This window comes from Cherax quadricarinatus, chromosome 5 (genome assembly GCF_038502225.1).
Source record: "Cherax quadricarinatus isolate ZL_2023a chromosome 5, ASM3850222v1, whole genome shotgun sequence".
Lineage (NCBI taxonomy): Eukaryota > Metazoa > Arthropoda > Malacostraca > Decapoda > Parastacidae > Cherax > Cherax quadricarinatus.
In genome coordinates this window covers 719,804-741,240 of record NC_091296.1, presented here as the reverse complement: position 1 = coordinate 741,240, position 21,437 = coordinate 719,804, and the positions used below count along the sequence as shown (strand labels likewise).

The following is a 21,437-nucleotide window of genomic DNA, read 5'->3' as shown; positions in this document are numbered from 1 at the left end:
AAGAAACATCAGAGCTTATAACAAAACTAATCACTAACTCTACCTTCCAGGTTATACAGAGGCTTCCAACTCTTGTGCTCATTTTCACAACAATCTGCCTGAAGTGTCAGGTAAAAGAACCCAAGTGTAACAAATGCGACATTTTATTGTGGCAATGTTTCACTCTCCAGGAGCTTTGTCAAGCTGTTATGGCTTGACAAAGCTCCTGGAGAGCAACACATTAACACAATAAAATGTTGCATTAGTGTCACATGTCCTTTTACCTGACATATTGTCAGTAATTCTACCATTATTACTAACTTGCCTAAACTCAACTGAGCCATCAGAACCTTCACATGAAGCTATAAACCACAACCTGCAATATCCAAAACTATGCCACCAAAGGCCTTATCTCTCTATGACAATGCTAAAAAAGCAAAACTGTTGCAAACAGTTTTTGGATAAACAGAAGACAAACAAAAATGTAAGTGGTCACAGTGACGAACAAAAAATTGAAACAACGATAGATGAAATTAAGACACATGTGCAACATCTGGGTATCTTTATTGTAGACGTTTCGCCAACCAGTGGCTTTATCAATACAAATTCCAGGACATAACTTGAAGACAGTAGGACTATATACAGAAGATGAGGTAATCAGTCCCTCAACCTTGGAGTAGGTGCGAAGAGCACCGTAGTCGTGGAGATTCTGAAGCAGAAGCAAGGAGCCTGGCGCTTATATACTAACGTCAGGTGGAAATGGAACGTGTAGCAGACGAGGGCAGAGTCACTGGTAGGCGGGATTACCTCATTTTCAGTATATAGTCCTACTGTCTTCAAGTTATGTCCTGGAATTTGTACTGATAAAGCCACTGGATGGCAAAACGTCTACAATAAAGATACCCAGATGTTGCACATGTGTCTTATTTTCATCTTGTTGGTACTGTATACCAATCTTGCACAAACAATGACGGATGTTTACATTTTTTATACAAACTGTGTTTGGTAATGCTAAGAGAAATAAAGTGCTTGTTAGTGTTAAGAGACCTGCTACACTTTTTTAACCAGTCACACAGAAATATTATTACTGTCATATCTAACAACCTTAATGTTTAAGTAATGTTGATAGAGTGCCAAAAATTTAAGAGAGCTCCAGCATTTCAGTAATGTGTCAGTTGAATAATGAAAAAATATTTAGGTCAGACAGAAAATACTATACCACCTAGCTCCTTAATCCCTAGATATTTTAAAAACAGTAATTAAATTAACAGTTACACAAGATACAGTTTGACTGCATTAAAGTAACTGATAAAGGTATGAACTATCTTTTAATCCAGAACCAAAGATTGTATTTTAATCACTAATAATTAAAAAACAAATGCTTCTCTCTTCCTCCTTCAGTCTCCCAGCACTGACTGATTCTTCTATCTGTACCATTTACAGCATTCAAAATACTATACATTTACACATACTATACATACTATACATTTGGCTCAAAGGACACCCTCTCCATTTAGTTCATTACACTGAAGGCTCACTGTACAGTTCATACCAGAAGGTTAAGAAAAATTGTGTACCATTTGGAATGTACATTCTGTTCTATTATACCGAGGCTTGGTCATGGACCGGGCAGTGGGGGCACTGACCCCTGAAACACTCTCCAGGTATGCCAGGCTTTAAGTAATCAAGGCCCTTGGTAAAAGAGATTTAGGTGACTTATTCAAAGAAAAACACAAAATGGCTAGATCATCTGAATCATGCATATGAGTGAAGAGAGGGAGGGGATGCCTTATTCATTAACTTGATTAATGCATAGATTGGGAACATTCACTGAGGTAAGTCTACATACTGGTAGCTTATAAAAATGTATACGTAGAAGTACTACATGTCAATCAATGAGCATTAACACATATAAAAGGATACTGTATAATCATGCAAGATTAATATGTTAATATATATTTAAAATAAATTATGAAGTATATATATGAATGTAGTAAGTAAAGCATGGCATTACAATAAAGGTTCAACTAATATTATGCCAAAATAAACTAAGTTGATACTCAGAAAAATGCACTGATACAGATGAAAATTTTAGTTTAAAAAATTGGATTAATCCAATTTGAGAGGAAGTGAATGGGTTTTACAATGGGCACATCCATACTATAACTGCAGGTCAATGAGAGGTCAGACGAGGACACCACCTACTTGGCACTGAGGAGCCGTTGTGCCTCGTCAGGCGTCATGAAGTCAGGGTCGAGCTGTTCAGAGGCGGAGACAGGATGGACCTCCGTGATGGCACCCGACTCCACTCCGTGAGGTGGGATGGGCGGCGGCAGTGGTTCTGGGTCAGTGTCATGGCTTTCCAGATCCGATGCTAAGCCTCCAACCGTTACCGGGGTGGTGCAGAACTGAGGAAGGAAAGCAGAGTGAAGCGAACTGCAAGGTAAAACAAGATAATTCAAGAAATGCATGATAAGTTAGTGTTGCGGGATTATAGGAGTAAATATGTACGTACCCAAGTAGCAGGAAAGACTCATTATGTGTAATATCTAGTTGTACTGAACTGTCGGGGTCTCTAGCTAGCTATCCCAGACCAGAACATATAGTGAGGACTGTAACACCAAAGTGCAAGGGAAAAACTACGTAACAGAGAATACTACACAGTAAACACAGGCTTTGTAAGAAAGTTGTGGAAGTCAAGCTTTACCATCTACTTTTATTGACTTATTTACATAAGAAAAATTGTATATTAACAGCCATATGACAAACTTTTTCCATTTCAATAGTACCCTGAATACAAGCTATCTCCTCCCCCCCCCCCAAAAAAAAAAAATTATCAATGAAAAAATATGTTGTGGCTTTTTAAGGGAAGCATTCAGGTCTGATCCAAGGGAGGTGGGGGGGGGGTCCAATTCCTTGGATCAAACCCGAATGCCTTCCAAGCACTTAATGACCCCTATGGGTTTAATGCTCCTCCATGAATGGAATAATACTCATGCAGCATGAGTCACAGTAGTCCTTAAAGGCTTGGTTGGTGGCGCACTCAGCTCACACACACTGCAGGTCCATGGTTCAGTCCCTGGCACAGGTAAAAACTCTGGGTATGTTTCCTTACACCTGCTGCCCCTGTTCACCTAGCAGTAAGTAGGTACCCGGGTGTTAGTCAACTGTTGTGGTTGACACCCTGGGGGTGGTAAGATCTGCTCGTTTATTACATATTGCAGACACCGGGGAACTGTAATGTGGGTTGTGTTGGTGATGGCTGCGAGATCACTGAGAGTTGATAAAATATAGCTAACATATAAAACAGAATATATAATCAGGAAACTGAATTGTGGCTGACGTGAGTGGCGCTCTGTCAGCCAGATTAAGCATCACTGGGTCTGACAGATGACTGGATGAGTGGCCACACAGGCATAACACTGACCTTGGTTAACACTGTCAGCAATATTAGACCTGCTCATAGATGTGTTAAATCCATTTCCTAGGTTATGTGATACTTGTAGGGAACCCGAGTGTCTTAAGATTTATAGAGGGCAGCTGAGGCTGTATTTACTGTGTCAGTCTTATTATCAGCTTTTCTAAAAATATTCTGATTAGTTACTTTTAACTGGGGGCAGAGCGATCTCTGTTAGAGTAAGGGTTTGGCAATCAGAGAGGGTCATAAGATGTTAGGTAACTGACCTGTGGAAGGGGTCAGTGAAGTAGAGAGGTCCTCTTGTAGGTTAAGGGAACCTCCAAAGTGGTCTACATAAACCACCTAAGAGACCAAATGTGAGTACCAGTCCAGCCTTGCCTTCTTGATATTATCCCTCTCCACAGCAATATTGCCCTACCTGGAGGGTGTTCGGGGGGTCAACGCCCCCACGGCCCAATCCTTGACCAGGCCTCGTGGTGGATCAGGGCGTGATCAACCAGGCTGTTACTGCTGGCTGCACGTAGTCCAACGTATGAACTACAGTCAGGCTCATCAGGTACCGACAAGATCGTTAAGCTATACATAAACGTTATAGTAACCTTATAAGCTTCTTCGTTTAGTGTTATAGGATGAGATTAACGTCAGTCCGTTTTTCTAATGCTCCCAATATTTTACTTTTGTTACTGTCGCATTTAAAACATTGGAGAGATGAACCAGCCCAGTGATTGACCATAGTCCTAATGAAAGTTATTACTCTCGTTAAGAGAATAAGAATGAAAGAACACTGCAGTAGGCCTCCTGGCCCTTGCTAGGCAGGTCTAACTAATATCTACTCCTATACTTATCTAATCTTTATTTAAAGTTATCAAAAGTTTTCACCCCGTCACGCTACCCAAAATTTTGTCCCTTCGTCTTCACTATTACCAAACCAATGCTTGCCTATATCCTTTCTAAATCTTAATTTGTCCAACTTGAATCCATTGCTGCGTATACTTCTAAATATGTCATTAAAACACGCACACAATCATATCACACAAGCAAGCATAGGAGCGGTGACTCGACTCATGCGAAAACAATTGAGGTTATCGCAACACCTACAACAATAAGAAGTCAAGCAGACACAGGTATAATAAAACCAACTATAACGTTACAACACCTACAACCACAACAACGGTCAAGCAGACAGTCACACCAACTATGACATTACAACTACACCCATCAACACACTGGAACAGGCACTGGTAGACACAAGCAGGCACTGGTAGACAAACAGGCACTGGTAGACAAGCCTCACTGTATAAAATATCCGACTGAGATGGCACTGGTGGCAGCTGAAGGCACAACACGACATTCTTCATCACAGGTCAAATCACTATTATATTTGATCAGCCATCGCATATATCACTATTACAATATCTGTTACCAACTGGCATAACTCTGTAACCGCGATTTCCCTTCTCAAGTCACTGTATCGCTCACTATACATAAGAACGTAAGAAAGGAGGCACATTAGAGCTGGCCTACTGGCCCATGCTAGGCAGGTCGTTCTCAAACCCATAACCACTGACAAAAATATCGGACAATTTCGGACTCTTGTGATGAATGGTTTAAAAAACCGACAAGTTGAAGATTAAGACACTTATGCAACATATGGGAATCTTTATTGAAGAAAAGTTTCGCTACACAGTGACCTCATCAGTCCAATACAAAACAGAGAGGGGTAAGGAGAGGAAGAGTTTGAGTTAATCAGTCCCTCAGCCTGGAGTCGATGTGTTCAGTTCATCAATCTTGAAGAATGTACAGCATAGGGCCGTAGACGTGGCTTATATACTGTGGCTTATATCCTGCTTCGTCTCACCTGACTACAGTATATAAGCCACGTCTACGGTCCTATGCTGCACTTTTTACAAGATTGATGGACTGAACACATCGCTTCCAGGCTGAGGGGCTGATTACCTCAAACTCCTCCTCTCCTTACACCTTTCTGCGCTGTATTGGACTGATGAAGCCACTGTGTGGCGAAACGTTTCCTCAATAAAGATTCCCATATGTTGCATAAGTGTCTCAATCTTCAATTTCGGACTCAGAAATCAACATAAAAAGTGCTATATCGCAGACACAGTGCGGTATATTTGGTTTCACTGTAATCGTCCTCACAGTCACTATTATTCACAAATAACGGTGATGTATTAATTTCTATAGTGCTAGTCGTTAGCGTAAAACTCACCAGTGACTTGAAGTTCTCTCATTACCGACTAAAATTCAATGGTCGAAGTCATAAGTCTCTCCTACGTGTGGATTATTTGTGTATTGTTCAAGTCACGGTATTGTGCCTTGTACTTCTTTAGTCCAAATGAAAGTCCGGCACACTGTTCTGTACGTCTCTCAGAGCCGACACTTACACTCCCAGCTACACTTCGACTTATAACTTACTAGTAACAAAAATATGGAATAAATAACTGCTAGAAATATGTGGTTTGCTAAAAAAAAATGTTTGGTATAGATATATTGATGTTTAGTAAATATTTCTAGCGAATTATGTCCACCTTTAAGTGTAAGCAGTTCGTTACCACTAAAACAATGTTGGGTTCCAGCTCCTGAGCCCGCTATATGTATGTGTAATCTTTCCACTACCTTCATTGCAATGACTTTTGGACACACGATAAGAGATCGTCCGAAATTTGAGAAAAGAATGGGTGGGTCACTGCCTCTCTTCACCGCTTCTCTCGTTTCTCTCCTGCATTACGGCCAGACACATGGCTGGCGAGATTATCCTAGGTTAAAAACACCTAGAATAAAGCTTCCATCAGGATTATCCTAGGTTAAAAATACCTAGAATAAAGCTTGCATCAGGATTATCCTAGGTTAAAAATACCTAGAATAAACTTGCATAATGGCGGATATTATGTCGAACCCAAGTCCTACACCAGTGTTGCTCCGGCAGGGAGGAGGTGTAAGACCACTGATGCTATGACTGCTCTCCCCTCGCTTTCACCACTGCTAGTGAGGGGAGGCTGCTGCTTCCCCTCACCCTCACTACTTCTAGAGGGGAGGGGCTGCTACCACTCCCATCACCACCACAGTTGCCCGCTGCCTCAGAGAGGGTGCAGGAGCTAGGCCGTTTAACACACCAACGAATCCGTCCTACTAAAAACGATAGTACAGATGCGCAACACACCGACATTGATTTTTACTCGCCCACACTGAAAAAAAGAAGTTCAATTCACTAGGGTGTTATTAATCTAAATGAACTCTAAATCCACAAACCGTCAACACAAGCTGAAATTCCTACGAATGTAACCCGCCAACCTCAAGAGCGACATACACCACACACCTCTCAAGACACCACATGTAACCATCAAAATACACACCTCTCCAGGCTCCTACCCGTCTACCACAGGCGCCATTAACTCCAACTAGTCAAAAACTGTCAACACAAGCTGAAATTCCTACGAAATGTACTCCTTCCACCTCCGGAGCGACATCCACTACACCTCTCAAGACACCACAACACAGCATTCTCCAGGTTCCTACCTCTCTACACAGGCGCCATTAACAACTAGTCAAAAACTGTCAACAAACGCTGAAATTCATGTGAAATGAATCCTACAGGCTCCTACCCGCCTACCACAGGCGCCATGAACTCCACTAGTCAGCAGCAAAACAAAACAAAAAAAAAAAAGGCCTTAAATAAGCTGCGGAGTGATGTAGAAGGCAGACATCCGCTTATGAGGACTCCGGGGATGGTATGTCAACAGTTTAAACATTCAAAGATGGTCGATTATTTAATACAACATTAGAAATTTATGATGCTATTGCTTCGTGATGCTAGACTTTAATGACTTATACTGGTCTGTAATTTTTAGCTAGTGCTCTACTACCTCCCTTGCGCAACGGAGCTATGTCTGTAGGTCTCTGCTATTTCACCTAGATCTAGGCTCTTTCTCCAAAGAATACTGAGGACTTGTGCTAGTGGTACTTGGTATTTCTTTATAAATAAGGGCATTCCATGAATCTGGCCCAAGTGCTGAGTGAGTGGGCATGTTAGCCACTTCTTTATCGAAGTCTGTGGGATTTGTACTAATGCAGTTAATTGATCTACGCGGCTTTCTGCTGGAGTAAAAAATGTTTCTGCAGTTTCTAACTTGCTGTCATTGAGTGGGTTGTTGAACACCAACTCGTACTGTTTTTTAGGATTTCACTCATTTCCTGTTCATGGTCACTATACGAGTCTCCTCTCAATAACAGTCCAGTTCTACAGGTAGTTCTTAGCTTAGATTCTACATAGACATAGAAATATTTTGGGTTTGTTACAATATCCTGTATGGCCCTTTGTTTCCTTTGTACTTCTTCTGTTAGGTATGTCATTCTAAGTTTTTGCTCTAATTCAGTGATCTCTCGGTTAAGACTATCTTTCCTCTGTTGCGACACATCTGTGTTTTTAAGCAATTTAGTAACCCGTTTTCTTCTGTAGCATCTCCTACGCTCTCTCTCTACATTATCTAGGCTTCCTCAATGGTACGTATTTAATGCAGACCTTGTATGCTTCTATATTCAGCTTCTCTAGGCACTGGTGGGGATTTAGGTCGCTCATGTCTGATTCCCAGGATATGTCTAATAACTTTTGGTTCATTTTTTCCCAGTCAATTCTATGATTGTTGAAATTAAACTTACTGAACATCCCTTCTGTTACATTAGTGATGCAGTTCCCTAACCCTGAGTTAATACTCGTTTGTACTTCTATAATGTTGTGGTCAGAGTATATTGTTTATGTAATTTTGGGGGAAACGTTTCCAATAATTGACCTAACGTCATGTAAGTGTCTTTTATACGTTATATTGAGAAACATCACACAAGTGTATATATACACATTTGACCCTGGAACTCTCTCCAGGTAAACTCCAGATAAACACAGATAGGTATTTCTCAGTAGGCCAGTAGGCCTTCCACAGTGTTCCTCCATTCTTATGTTATGACATTCCTCAGGTCACGTGCGTCACACCTCACTCTCCGCCTATATATAGTGTCTTTCTACCTCTGTATGTTAGAAGTGATCAAGGTCCCAGGACTGAAACGTTTTCTAATAAATATGTTATAGTGTTTGCTTACGTGTCTTTCTAAACCAACTTGTCGGTATTTATTACCAAGGTTTATACCATTTCTCAGTGTACATACACTGGTCCTCAATGTATAAACACTGGTCTGAGCTCAATGTACATACACCCAGAGTGTACTATATTTCCTGCCTTTGGGATTAAAATATCTTTGAATAACGAGTTTTAGTGACTCACGTGTTATTGATAGATTTCAATGTTAATATAGAATATTAAGTCTATCGATGCTTATACTGTATGTTAGTTATACATTTTTTATCATGTTATTAATATTATTCACACATGTGTATGTTTCCACAGATTAAGGAGTTTTAAAGCAATATTTACATTTATATCGCAGTAATATTGGCATTATCAATTTTATATTAAAAAAAATGTCAATTTTGCCTTAGATAGGTTTTAATTTAAACAGGAAATGCGTGGTGGTGGGGGACGTTTGCGTGAGGCTGATGGGGTGCTGGTGGTGGTGCACGAGGTGGTGGTGGTGACTGACGGTGGTGGTTGTGGTGGTGGTTGTGGTGGTGGTTGTGGTGATGGTGGTGATTGGTGGTGGTGATTAACGGTGGTGGTTGTGGTGGTGGTGACTGGTGGTGGTGGTTGTTGTGATGGTGGTGATGACTGATGGTGGTGATTGATGGTGGTGGATGTGGTGATGGTGGTGGTGACTGATGGTAGTGGATGTGGTGATGGTGACTGATGGTAGTGGATGTGGTGGTGACTGATGATAGTGGATATGGTGGTGACTGATGGTGGTAGATGTGGTGGTGGTGATTGATGGTGGTGGATGTGGTGGTTGTGGAGGTGGATGTGGTGATGGTGGTGGTGACTGATGGTAGTGGATGTGATGGTGGTGGTGACTGATGGTAGTGGATGTGGTGGTGATGGTGGTGGTGATTGATGGTGGTGGTGATTAATGGTGCATGTGGTGGTGATGGATGTGGTGATTAATGGTGGTGAATGTGGTGGTGGTGATTGATGGTGGTGGATGTGGTGGTGACGGTGGTAGTGACTGATGGTGGTGATGACTGATGGATAAAGTTACCTCTGGCATGTAAGCCTCACAATATTACCATCCACTCCACCTACCAGTTCCTTCTTCTATATCCTCTTCTCTACTGCATTACCACGGTCCTCGTTAAACCCCCTCTTTACTATCATCCCTCTCGTTAGCCCCTCGTTCAGCCAGCTCGTCGATGGTATTAAGTGGAAGCCTGACAAGTAACTACTTGGGAAACTCATGTTTACCACGACTTTCTTCTGTTTCTGTTCCAATGTCAACCTCTGAATTCACTGAGGCGTTGGTTCTAAACTCTGACATAGTCTGTATGATCACAACTAGTTTTATAACACTAGACCTAGGACCTAGGTTAGGCTGAAATTCTAGATAATGTTCGATCACCGTGAAAATCCCACTGCCATGGACGAGGCGCTTCAGAGTAGCAACTAAACCTCAGAAAGTAAAATTGTCTTATTCGGCAAGAAGAGCGTTGCTATTTAAGCCAAAATAGCAAGTTTTACCTATTCGGCACGATATTTTATATATATATATATATATATATGTCGTGCCGAATATGTAAAACTGGTCAATTAGCAAGAACTCATTTAAATTTAATTCTTTTCTAAAATTTTCTCTTATACGTTTAAAGATATATTATTTTCATTAATGTTGAGGCAAAAATTTTTAATTTTGCACCAAAAGAATCATAGAAAACTTACCTAACCTTGTTATAACAAGAACAATTTATTTTAGCCTAACCCAACTAAATATATTTTAGATTTGTTTACAATAATTTAATACTAAATAAACACAGTGAAATATATTTTTTTCGTTAAGTTCAGAATTATTTTGGCGAAATTATTGCATACACAAATTTTCACTTGTCCTATATGGCAAGATGAGCGTTGCTATTTAAGCCAAGATCGCAAGTTCTGCCTATTCGACACGACATATATATATATATATATATATATATATATATATATATATATATAAAGTGGCTTTGAACTCTTACAAATTGAAGATTGAGATACCTATGCATCGAAGACCTACTTACACTAGTGGATGGTTTCAGTGTGATCCATATACTATACTGTTTACAAGAGTAATGGACGAACACATCGATTCCAGGCTGAGGGACTGATTACCTCAAACTCTTCTACTTACACCTTTCTGCTTTGAATTGGACTGATGAAGCCACTGTGTGGCGAAACATTTCCTCAATAAAGATTACCGTATGTTGCATAAGTATCTCAATCTTTATATATATATATATATATATATATATATATATATATATAATATATATATATATATATATATATGTATATACATGTGTGTGTGTGTGTGTGTGTGTGTACGCGTGCATTCAACCCCCCCCACAGGGGGAGTTCAATGATAGCTCTAATCCTTTCATGTTGCAGTCACATCAGGAGCTTGCAATGCTGCAGAAATGAGTAGAAAGTCCAAATGATTCGAACAAAAACGTTGCACTGAACTAATTTACTTGGACTTTCTACTCATTTCTGCAACACTGCAAGCTCCTGATGTGCTGATTGCAACATGAAAGGCCTAGAGCTATCACTTCCCCTCCCCCCCCTTGTGGTTGTTTTGCATCTTACAACGCTTGTTCACGATTTCTGCATATATATACTAATATACTGATATATGCATTTATTTGCCCTCAACCATTCACTGTACTTTGTTCTATACTCTCTCTTTTAACTGAAGCCGTAAACACGTTGTTACCTATGGATTTTACAAATCTATTCTGTTCTGTCTCCTTCACTTTTTAACATTACCCCGACGTGCCTCTCCCCTTCCCCTGTGGCTGCACCAGCAGTGTTTACGTCTGATGTTGCTTCCCAACCCTCGACACATACACACACGGGTACATATACACCTTGAAGGTTTAGTGTAGGCGTCTGGAACCTACACCCACCACACCCCTGTAAGCATAAACACACACCAGTATGGACAGCAACACACATACGCAAAAGATGGGCATTTTTGTTTATTGAAAAGTGTCGCCTAGATGGTAGGCTTCTCCGGTCAAATCAAAACTACAGTGACTCGACCATTGCACGTGAGTCTTACTATTCAACTTGTCGGTATTGTATATCACTGTCTTCAACACACCAGTATCTTGAACTGCAGCAAGTGCAAAGTAATGACACTGACAAATATATATAAATATATATATATATATATATATATATATATATATATATATATATATATAAATATATATATAATATATATATATATATAAATATAAATATATATATATATATATATATATATATATATATATATATATATATATATATATATATATATATACACACACACACACACACACACACACACACACACACACACACACACACACACACACACACACACACACACACACACACACACGACAGTACTAGAATATCCCAAAGATTTTAAACATCTTATTGATCAAATTTCTAGTTCAAGTCATAGCCTAAGGCTCGCAAACAGGTGTCAGCTACAACATATCTGTCACAATACTGGTCATCAGAGAATAGTACTGCGTTAGTAATTGGTGGTAATAAATTATTGTAAATGGTATGGTAACGAATGGCACAGGTTGGTATTAGCAACAGACTGACAATGACTTACTACAGCAATGATGTAGGTATCCTCCCTAGCCTATAACTACAGCACAGGCTGGGATGGCAACAGGATCAGGCAGGGTAGCAGGAAGTACACACAAACACTACAGCCTACCATTCTGAACCAGGAGTTGGATTTGGTGACCTGGCGGAGCATGCGCCGAGATTCCGCAGCTCTCCTCGCTGCCTTCTTTTTTGCCTTTTGACTTTTGTCTTTCTTTGGGAGGTGATTACTGCACTCCTGGACAGCCTCACCGAGGGTAGCATCGGCAGCGGAGATATCCAGCACATGCTTATCTGAGCACATAGGGTGGGCGTTACCATCCTTGTGGGCATGGGCGCACGGCTGCTTCATTAGGAAGACACGAATGTTGTCACTGCAGCTTACACTTCGCTCTGCAGAAGTGCCAGAATCCTTGGAGTGAGGATCCTCCTTAGTGCGGCTACGCCCACGGGCATCGTCAGTGTCTTCGGTCGAGACTGCAGGTACAGGGTCCTCGGGCTTGTCAGCAGTAATGAGTGAAGAGTCACTATTGTGAGCCTCCAATGGAGCCTCTTCCTTCTTAACCTCAACACAGTTGTTCATACCCTCAAGAGTAGGGCTATTATTCACATCAACATCCTTCTGGAGAACTTCTTCAATCTTCTGATCAGTAGGACTCTGCTCCTGGAGCTCTCCTGATGGCTCTTGCAGGCCCACTTCATTTTTTATCTCAGTTTCTTCGTCTCCAGTAGTATTAGAGTCGCTGACCTTAGTTTCAACAGGAGGTTTGTCGGGGGTCCACATTCTCTCATCCAGAGCATCCCACCCTAGACTTGGGTAGTCACTGCCCAAAAGCTGATCCAATATCTGGTCCACTTTCTCTTCTCTCACGCTGAGGCTTCCACCTGGTAAGAAATTAACCTTCAATTCGCCAGATTCTTCTTTGAGGTCACAATTATCTCCGGCATCCCTGCGACTGCTAGAGATGATTATATCATTCCAGCTAAGCATCTCCTCACTATCCGTGAGAAGCATCAGTTCATCAGGATCGATGATTTCAGCATCTCTGCTAAAACTATCAACATCCTCCTCACTTTCTACCAGGTCAACAGTGCACAAGTATTGCGTGATGGCGTTAAACACCTGCCGTGGGGCAGTGGGTGAGGGTGGACTCGAGGAGCAAGATGACCTAGAGTCATAACTCTGACTCTCATCCTCAAAGCTGCTGCCAAGACCACTTTCCTGACTGTTTCTCTCTGCATCACTACCAGGTGACTCTTCCACACTCTTCACCAGCTCCATGCCATAGTCGTTCATGGTCTGGGCACATGAAGATGACAAAGGCTTCGTATACTGCCATTTCATCTTGTCTTTGTCTTCATTACTCTTCGATTTCTTCTTGTATTTCGTCTTTTTCTTCTTTTTCTTCTTGTCTTTGGTACTATCTGTCGACTTGTCTAAGACTTGCTGATGAGCTTTCTGAACTTCTTTAATGCCAGTGAAAATCTCGCTGAATCGGGGAGGTCTGAGATTAGTGGCCGATGCCCTCACGCAGTTCTCAACTGTTGCTTCTCTTGTGTTTAGCCATTCACTCTCCTCTTCACCTCCTCCTTGCTTGAAAACTTCATCACTCTTCTCTTGTTCCTTTTTCCTTTTATCCTCCATTATCTTGCGTCGAAGTTTCTCCCATCCCCGTCCCACCGTCTTCGCCTTCTCCGACAAGCAGTCTCGCTCACGGGTTTCCCCAGATGTTCTCTTGGTGTTTAGAAAGATGTTCTTCTCCAGCACATTCCGCCTGACATTATCCCAACCACTACTGAGCTTAGTGGTGCTGTTCCAGTCCACCTTTTCCAAGTTATTCATGGAATAATCCTTATTGAGGCAGGAAGTGCTTCTGCTGCCCCGATACTTGTGACTCACCATGTCGAGCTTCTCCTGGATGAGGTCCTTGGCATTCAATCTACTGGAACTCCGTGTCAAGTAACAGCGGCCACTGTACAAGTTGCTGATGCTACTGTTCAAGGTGTCATGAATATTACTCAGGCTTCTGCTGGTGCTGAAGACATCTTTTATTTTACATTTTAACTGCCTAGAACTGTCGTGAATGTTGGTGAGGCTGCCAGACTTACTCTTCATGTCCTTTAGACTATCGCTAAAGTCTTCTTTCTGATGCCTTTTGAAGTTCTCCCGGAAGCTGCCAAAGAAGTCCTCTCCGACGCTACGACTCAAGGAGCACTCATCCATCATATTGTCTTCAGTTTCGAGGCTTCCAGAATGTTTTGCAAATGGATCCTTCCCATGCCTTTTCACTCTGCTGCACCTACTGCTGCTGCTGTCACTATAAATACTACTGCAGCTGCCCCTCTGCTTGCAGCTGTTCAATGAAAGTAGATCGTCAGAATCCCTATTCTGGATGCCAATGTCAGAACTTCTGAGACCCATATGACCTTCACATCCATGCCTGCTTCTATTCATAGTGGACTCATCACGGGACCTTGTATCATCGCTATCATCACCGCGTCTCTCACTCTCGATGAAATCCAAGCTAGGTGGCTCAAGTTCTAAATGGAAATCTCCCCACTCGTCACTCTCATCTGAGGTCATTCTTGAATCTTCGTCTGTGCTGTCGTCCGCTTCTGACATGTCCCCGAGTATCTCTTCATTACTCATAATTGGCATGTCGGGAACAGAAGTTGCAAGCATTTCTTCATTGCTTACTACTGGCATGTCTGCTGCGAATGTTGCAAGCATTTCCTCAGTGTTCATTTCTAGGAAGTCTGCTGAACAAATATCTTCAAACTCTTCAGTGCTGAGTTCTGGCATGTCATCTGTGTCTGTCGCTAACGTATCTGCAGTGTTTACTTGTGACACATCTCGTGTGTACATTGCTAATATATCAGCTGCACTGCTCACCTCTGACACCTCTTCTTCGCTGACCTCTGACACCTCTTCGCTGACCTCTGACACCTCTTTGCTGACCTCTGATGCCTCTTCTTCGCAGGTTGCCAGCATCTCATCTGCGCTGCTGATATCTGACATGGCAATATCTTGAGTGTTTGACACCACTGTGTCCAGATTCCTCAGTTTAAGTGGTTCTTTCTCAGTACCTGTTAGTGCTAGTGGTTCTTCCTCAGTGCCTATTAGTACCACTGGCTCTTCTCCAGTGCCTGTGAATGGAACTGGCTCTTCTCCAGTGCCTGTGAATGGAACTGGCTCTTCTCCAGTACCTGTCAATGGTACTGGCTCTTCTCCAGTGCCTGTCAATGGAACTGGCTCTTCTCCACTGCCTGTCAATGGTACTGGCTCTTCTCCAGTGTCTGTCAATGGTACTGGCTCTTCTCCAGTGCCTGTCAATGGTACTGGCTCTTCTCCAGTGTCTGTCAATGGTACTGGCTCTTCTCCAGTGCCTGTCAATGGTACTGGCTCTTCTCCAGTGCCTGTCAATGGTACTGGCTCTTCTCCAGTGCCTGTCAATGGTACTGGCTCTTCTCCAGTGCCTGTCAATGGTACTGGCTCTTCTCCAGTGCCTGTCAATGGTACTGGCTCTTTTTCAGTGTCTGTCAATGGTACTGGCTCTTCTGCAGTGCCTGCCAATGGTACTGGCTTTTCTGCAGTGCCTCTCAATGGTACTGGCTCTTCTCCAGTGCCTGTCAATGGTACTGGCTCTTCTCCAGTGCCTGTCAATGGTACTGGCTCTTCTCCAGTGCCTGTCAATGGTACTGGCTCTTCTCCAGTGCCTGTCAATGGTACTGGCTCTTTTTCAGTGCCTGTCAATGGTACTGGTTCTTCTGCAGTGCCTGCCAATGGTACTGACTTTTCTGCAGTGCCTCTCAATGGTACTGGCTCTTCTGCAGTGCCTGCTAATGGTACTGGCTTTTCTGTAGTGCCTCTCAATGGCACTGGCTCTTCTGCAGTGCCTGATAATGGTACTGGCTTTTCTGTAGCGCCTCTCAATGGTACTGGCTCTTCTGCAGTGCCTGCCAATGGTACTGGCTTTTCTGTAGTGCCTCTCAATGGTACTGGCTCTTCTGCAGTGCCTGCCAATGGTACTGGCTTTTCTGCAGTGCCTGCCAATGGTACTGGCTTTTCTGCAGTGCCTCTCAATGGTACTGGCTCTTCTGCAGTGCCTGCCAATGGTACTGGCTTTTCTGTAGTGCCTCTCAATGGTACTGGCTCTTCTGCAGTGCCTGCCAATGGTACTGGCTTTTCTGCAGTGCCTGCCAATGGTACTGGCTTTTCTGCAGTGCCTCTCAATGGTACTGGCTCTTCTGCAGTGCCTGCTAATGGTACTGGCTTTTCTGTAGCGCCTCTCAATGGTACTGGCTCTTCTGCAGTGCCTGCCAATGGTACTGGCTTTTCTGTAGCGCCTCTCAATGGTACTGGCTCTTCTGCAGTGCCTGCCAATGGTACTGGCTTTTCTGTAGTGCCTCTCAATGGTACTGGCTCTTCTGCAGTGCCTGCCAATGGTACTGGCTTTTCTGCAGTGCCTCTCAATGGTACTGACTCTTCTGCAGTGGCTGCAGGTAGCAAGTCCTCGCCATCATACAAGACTGAGGAATCTTTAGTTTCCGACACGTCCACCACTGCCGCCTTGCTATTCACGTATTTACCCTCACTTTGATTTCTGTTGTCTTCCGTTAGCGCCTCCACTACCTCTGTAGCTTCCGTTTCATCGACAGTCAAGCTGTTTATGTCACATGTAACACCAAGCTTTTCTGCATCGACACAGCAGGACTTCACATTTCCCATTCTGACGAGGGCAACTCTGGTGTTTGTTGCCCTGTTACTTGCATCTGTAACACTGCCTCCACCACTGCTGCCGTTGCTGTCGTTCCTCACCTTCCTGGGCTTATCACACAGGGTATTCAACATATGTAACTTAACAAGCGGGGTCTTGTCAAGACTTTCAATGTCCGACAGGCTGCGGGCACTCTTCATACAAGAGATTAATCTCGGTGTCCTCTTCAGCTTTTGGGTGTCATCAGCTAAGCTCCTGGCCTTCATCTCATGGAACTTCTTTCGCCTTCTCAGCTCGTCTGTCGCATTTTGAGGCTTCTCTGCCTCATCTGTAGATATTTGTTGCTTCTTCACAATATTCGGTGAGCTATTTGGCTTCCCATCATCATCTGAACTTTTTTCACTCATGTCAAATGGAGTCTTCAGCTTGTGCGCCTCATCCAATGAAATCTCGGGTTTCACATCAAATACGTCCTTTGACTTCTTTGCATCAGCTGTTGAAATTTTAGTTCCATTACCTTCATCCCATGAAGACTTCGTCCTTTTTGCCTCATCGGAGATCTTTGGCTTTCTCACATTCTCCACTAAGCCTTTTGATTTCTTCACGTATTCGGTAGCCAGTGTGGCTTTCTTAACTGTGTCATACAAGTTGGTCCTCTTGTTACTGTTCGAGAAGCAATTTGATTTTCGTCCAGCATCGACGAGGTTCTTCATCCTATTGTTTGTCTCAGAGGCACTCCTGAGTTTGTCTGCCTTAGCCCCAGGCACGGCAGATAGTTTCCTTGTAGTGTTGGCTGCTGTCCTGGAACCAACATCAGTCTTGCTTTCCTGTCTAATCTCACTACTCTTAGGCCTGCTCAGCTTGTCAGTGGAGCTATTACCCTTAGTTGAGTTCTTATCTCCGGTAGAGCTCTTTTTCCCAGTCAAACCCTTGTACTTCGTAGAGTCTGTGACTTCAATGGAACCCATGACTTCAGCAGCAGCATCTGGAGCTTCTCCGATGTCTTCGTGTCCACCTCCCCGCTGGAACTTTGGGATCAAAATGGTGTCTTTGTCTACCTTTCCTTTGGCTGTAACGTTGCGTGCTACCTCGGTGACATTAAGGTTGGTTATACTACTGCTCCTTGAGTTACTGTTGATACTACTGCTGCTACCATATCTCAAACCATTTCTGTTAAAGCTGCTGCCATATCGTGGGCTACCTCTGTTAAGGCTACAGTTTCCTTTGGCCAGAGCACTGCCTGTAGCCTCAGTAGCATTTAAGTTTGTGATACTACTGCTCCTTGAATTACTGTTGATGCTGCTGTTACTACCATATCGTGAGCTGCTTCTTCTGAGGTTGCTACCCTGTTGTGGGCTACTTCTATTGAGAATGCGATTTCCTTTGGCCGTAATGTTGTTTATGGCATCAGTAACATTCAAGTTAGTGGTGCTGCTGCTCCTTGAATTACTGCTGATCCTACTGCTAATGTTATGCCAGGAGGTGGTGCCTCTGTTGATGTTGCTATTACATCGAATGCTGTTTCTGTTAAGGGTATTTCCCTTAGGGACGTCACATGAGGCCTCAATGACATTCAGACTAGTGGTACTCTTACTTTTGAAGTTACTGCTGATGCTGTTGCTTCGATTCCAAGAACTGCCTCTGTTGATGCTGTTACTGTGTACAGGACTGCGTCTGTTTATGCTGTTGCTATGCCATGTGTTGTCTCCGCTGGTGACACATTTGTGTACTGGGCTGCGTCTACTGTCATGGCGTGAACTGTTCTTCATGTTTTCGTTTCCTCTGCAAGAAACATCACGCGTAGTGTCGAAAACATTCAAGCTGGCGATGCTGCTGCTTCTTGAAATATTGTTAATGCTGTTGCTGCTGCTCCACGAGCTGTCTCTGTTGATGCAATTGTGCACAGGGCTGCGTCTGTTGATGGTGCTGCTGCTATGCCACGGACTACATCCATTAAGGCTGCCATTTTCCCTGAAAGACACGTCGCATGATGTATCAAGAACATTCAGGCTGGGAGTACTGCTGCTCATTGAGTTAGTTTTCACGCTGCTGATACCAAGCCGTGCACTGCCTCTCTTGATGCTGCAGTGTTCAGGGCTGCTGTTGTTGCTGTGTCCTGGAGTACAGCTGTCACCATATCCTGGATTATAACTGCAGGTACGCCGTGCGCTACATTCACTGCCAACGTTATTACTGCTCTTACAGTCCCTGCTGCTGCTGCTGCTGTCATAATATCCCTGCACCGAACCTTCCTCAGAACCGCCATCGCTGATATCACCTTCCCTGGTGTCAGTGTCGTGATGCTCTGAATCCTTGGTGTCGGTGTCGTGGTGTGAATCGCTGGTGTCGGTGTCGTGGTGTGAATCGCTGGTGTCGGTGTCGTGGTGTGAATCGCTGGTGTCGGTGTCGTGGTGTGAATCCCTGGTGTCAGTGTCGTGATGGTGTGAATCCATGGTGCTGGTACTGAAACCGTCCGCAGCAACTGAACTGTGAATAGATGGACTGACTGAATCCCCACTTCCCGAACTGTTCGCCTCGTACAACTGGCTGCTCCTCCGACGTGAGGGACTGGTCGAGGACTTCATAATATTATGTGATTCACCAAGTGACCTTGTACAACATTCAAATGGACTAACAGAATGCCTCCTCTGTTCTCTTTTAACACATCCTTTTGCTCGAGTGGTGGGTATACAGTCCATGTGTCGCATTACCGGACCACTTGAGTAAATGGAGCCCAAACTATTGTCTGAACAGAACAGCGAGTTCGACCTACGCCTGGCCGCTGGTATCTCCACAGGTTGGCTTGTGGCCAAGTTTTTGTTGTGAGGGTTGAACGAAGTGTTTTCTTGATGGGCTGGTGGACTGTTGGGGAGGCTGTTTGAAGGGCTGTTGCATACGCTGGAGTGAGGGGTGACCACACGTCGTCCAGCATGTTTGCAGTTGGCACTGCATTTATTGGTTTTCATCACTCCCTGCCTGGCCCTCTCCCACAATGGCATTCCCGGCAGCGTAGGAAAAAGACACGTAGGCGCTCTTTTCGTAGTGGGCATGGCAGTGGTTGGACTGAGCACCACAGGTTTAGCTCGTACTGTAGGTGGGTTGTGGTTGAATTCAGGTGTGTTAACGAGTGCAGACGTGGGCGTATGGAGCCATGGCTGGCTTCTCTGAACTTCCACTTTACACGACCCAATCTGGCGGCTCATGGCGGCGTCGAGTGAGTGTGAATACGGCGTGTCACATGAGGGAGGAGAACCTCGCTCTGATTCTGCAACCATATCACGCAAGGGAGGAGGTCCTCGCTCTCACCCTGTAATGTCTATCATATACTAAAACACAGTGATACACCTCAAGCGAGGCGCTGATTGCCTGATAACTGCATTACCAGCCGAACAACACCTGTGACGGGGTGAATGCTGGCGATGGTTGCTTTCATCAGTAGAAAATGTATTGCTAAATCACTGCAAATATGATTCCTGTCAGCTTAACCACTACATAACCGCCAATCCATATCTAGAATGCTTCACATGGCATTCAGTGTTGGAAACCGGCCTAACCATGTCATAACCATAAGTTGGACAACTGTCCGGCTGAACTCTCTCTTGAATGGATGTGGTTAACTGCTGACTGTAACAGTATATGGGTGACTGTTTTACTCGACTGCCATATATACAACAAACACGAATTCTGTGTATCTGTGGAAAAATAAAAACAATTGTGATGTATCTAAAAAATTAATAATGTGTGTTTTATTAATACAAGACAAATAAATAAATTATATATATATATATATATATATATATATATATATATATATATATATATATATATATATATATATATATATATATATATATATATATATATATATATATATATATATATATATATATATATATATATATATATATATATATATATATATATATCGTTCCGAATAGGTAAAACTTGGGATTTTGGAATAAATAGCAATGCTCTTCTTGCCGAATAAGGCAAGCGAAAATTTGTATATGCAATAATTTCGCAAAAATCATTCTAAACCTAACGAAAAAAATATATTACATTGTGTTTCTTTATTAAATTATTGTAAACTTATCTAAAATATATTTAGATGGATTAGACTAAATTAAATTGCTCTTGTTATAATAAAGTTAGGTAAGTTTTCTAAGGTTCTTTTGGTACAAAATTATTAATTTTTACATTAACATAAATGAAAAAAATATATTTAAACGTATAAGAGAAAATTTTTAGAAAGGACTTAATTTTAAACGAGTTCTTGTTAATTGACCAGTTTTACCTATTCGGCACCATATTATATATATATGGCGTCTAATAAGCCGAAGTTTTCTTTATTGATAATGATGTAAACAAAGTTACTGTTGGCCAAACCTAATTAGAAACCTCACTTAAATTAACGTAATTTTTAGCTTATTCGGCGCAACGAAAGTTACCGTTTTTAAGCCTAATTTACCAGTTTGCCTTATTTGATACCACAGAATATATTTATTTTAGGTCTTTCCCACCAAGTTAGAGTGACACACAAACGATACACACTTACCATCATCCAGT

General features: G+C 42.7%; 1 protein-coding gene across 20 annotated transcripts in view; it reads right to left on the bottom strand.

Moving 5' to 3' along the window:
- Spn (protein phosphatase 1 regulatory subunit spinophilin) overlaps positions 1-21,437 on the bottom strand; it is a 571,930-nt gene that overhangs the window by 60,930 nt on the left and 489,563 nt on the right. For 14 of the 20 annotated variants that reach the window (XR_008406443.2, XR_008406442.2, XM_053771364.2 and 11 more), the window contains exons 2-3: positions 12,266-20,563; positions 2,185-2,387 (exon numbers count right to left, since the gene is read on the bottom strand). Coding sequence is in view for 18 of the 20 variants with exons in the window: in XM_053771364.2 (XP_053627339.2) it covers positions 2,185-2,387; positions 12,266-20,146 (8,084 nt within the window). In the remaining 2 variants the exon portion in view is untranslated. The remainder of the gene's footprint in view (positions 1-2,184; positions 2,388-12,265; positions 20,564-21,437) is intronic. The other 6 variants (XM_070098757.1, XM_070098780.1, XM_070098775.1 and 3 more) reach the window with 1 other exon arrangement.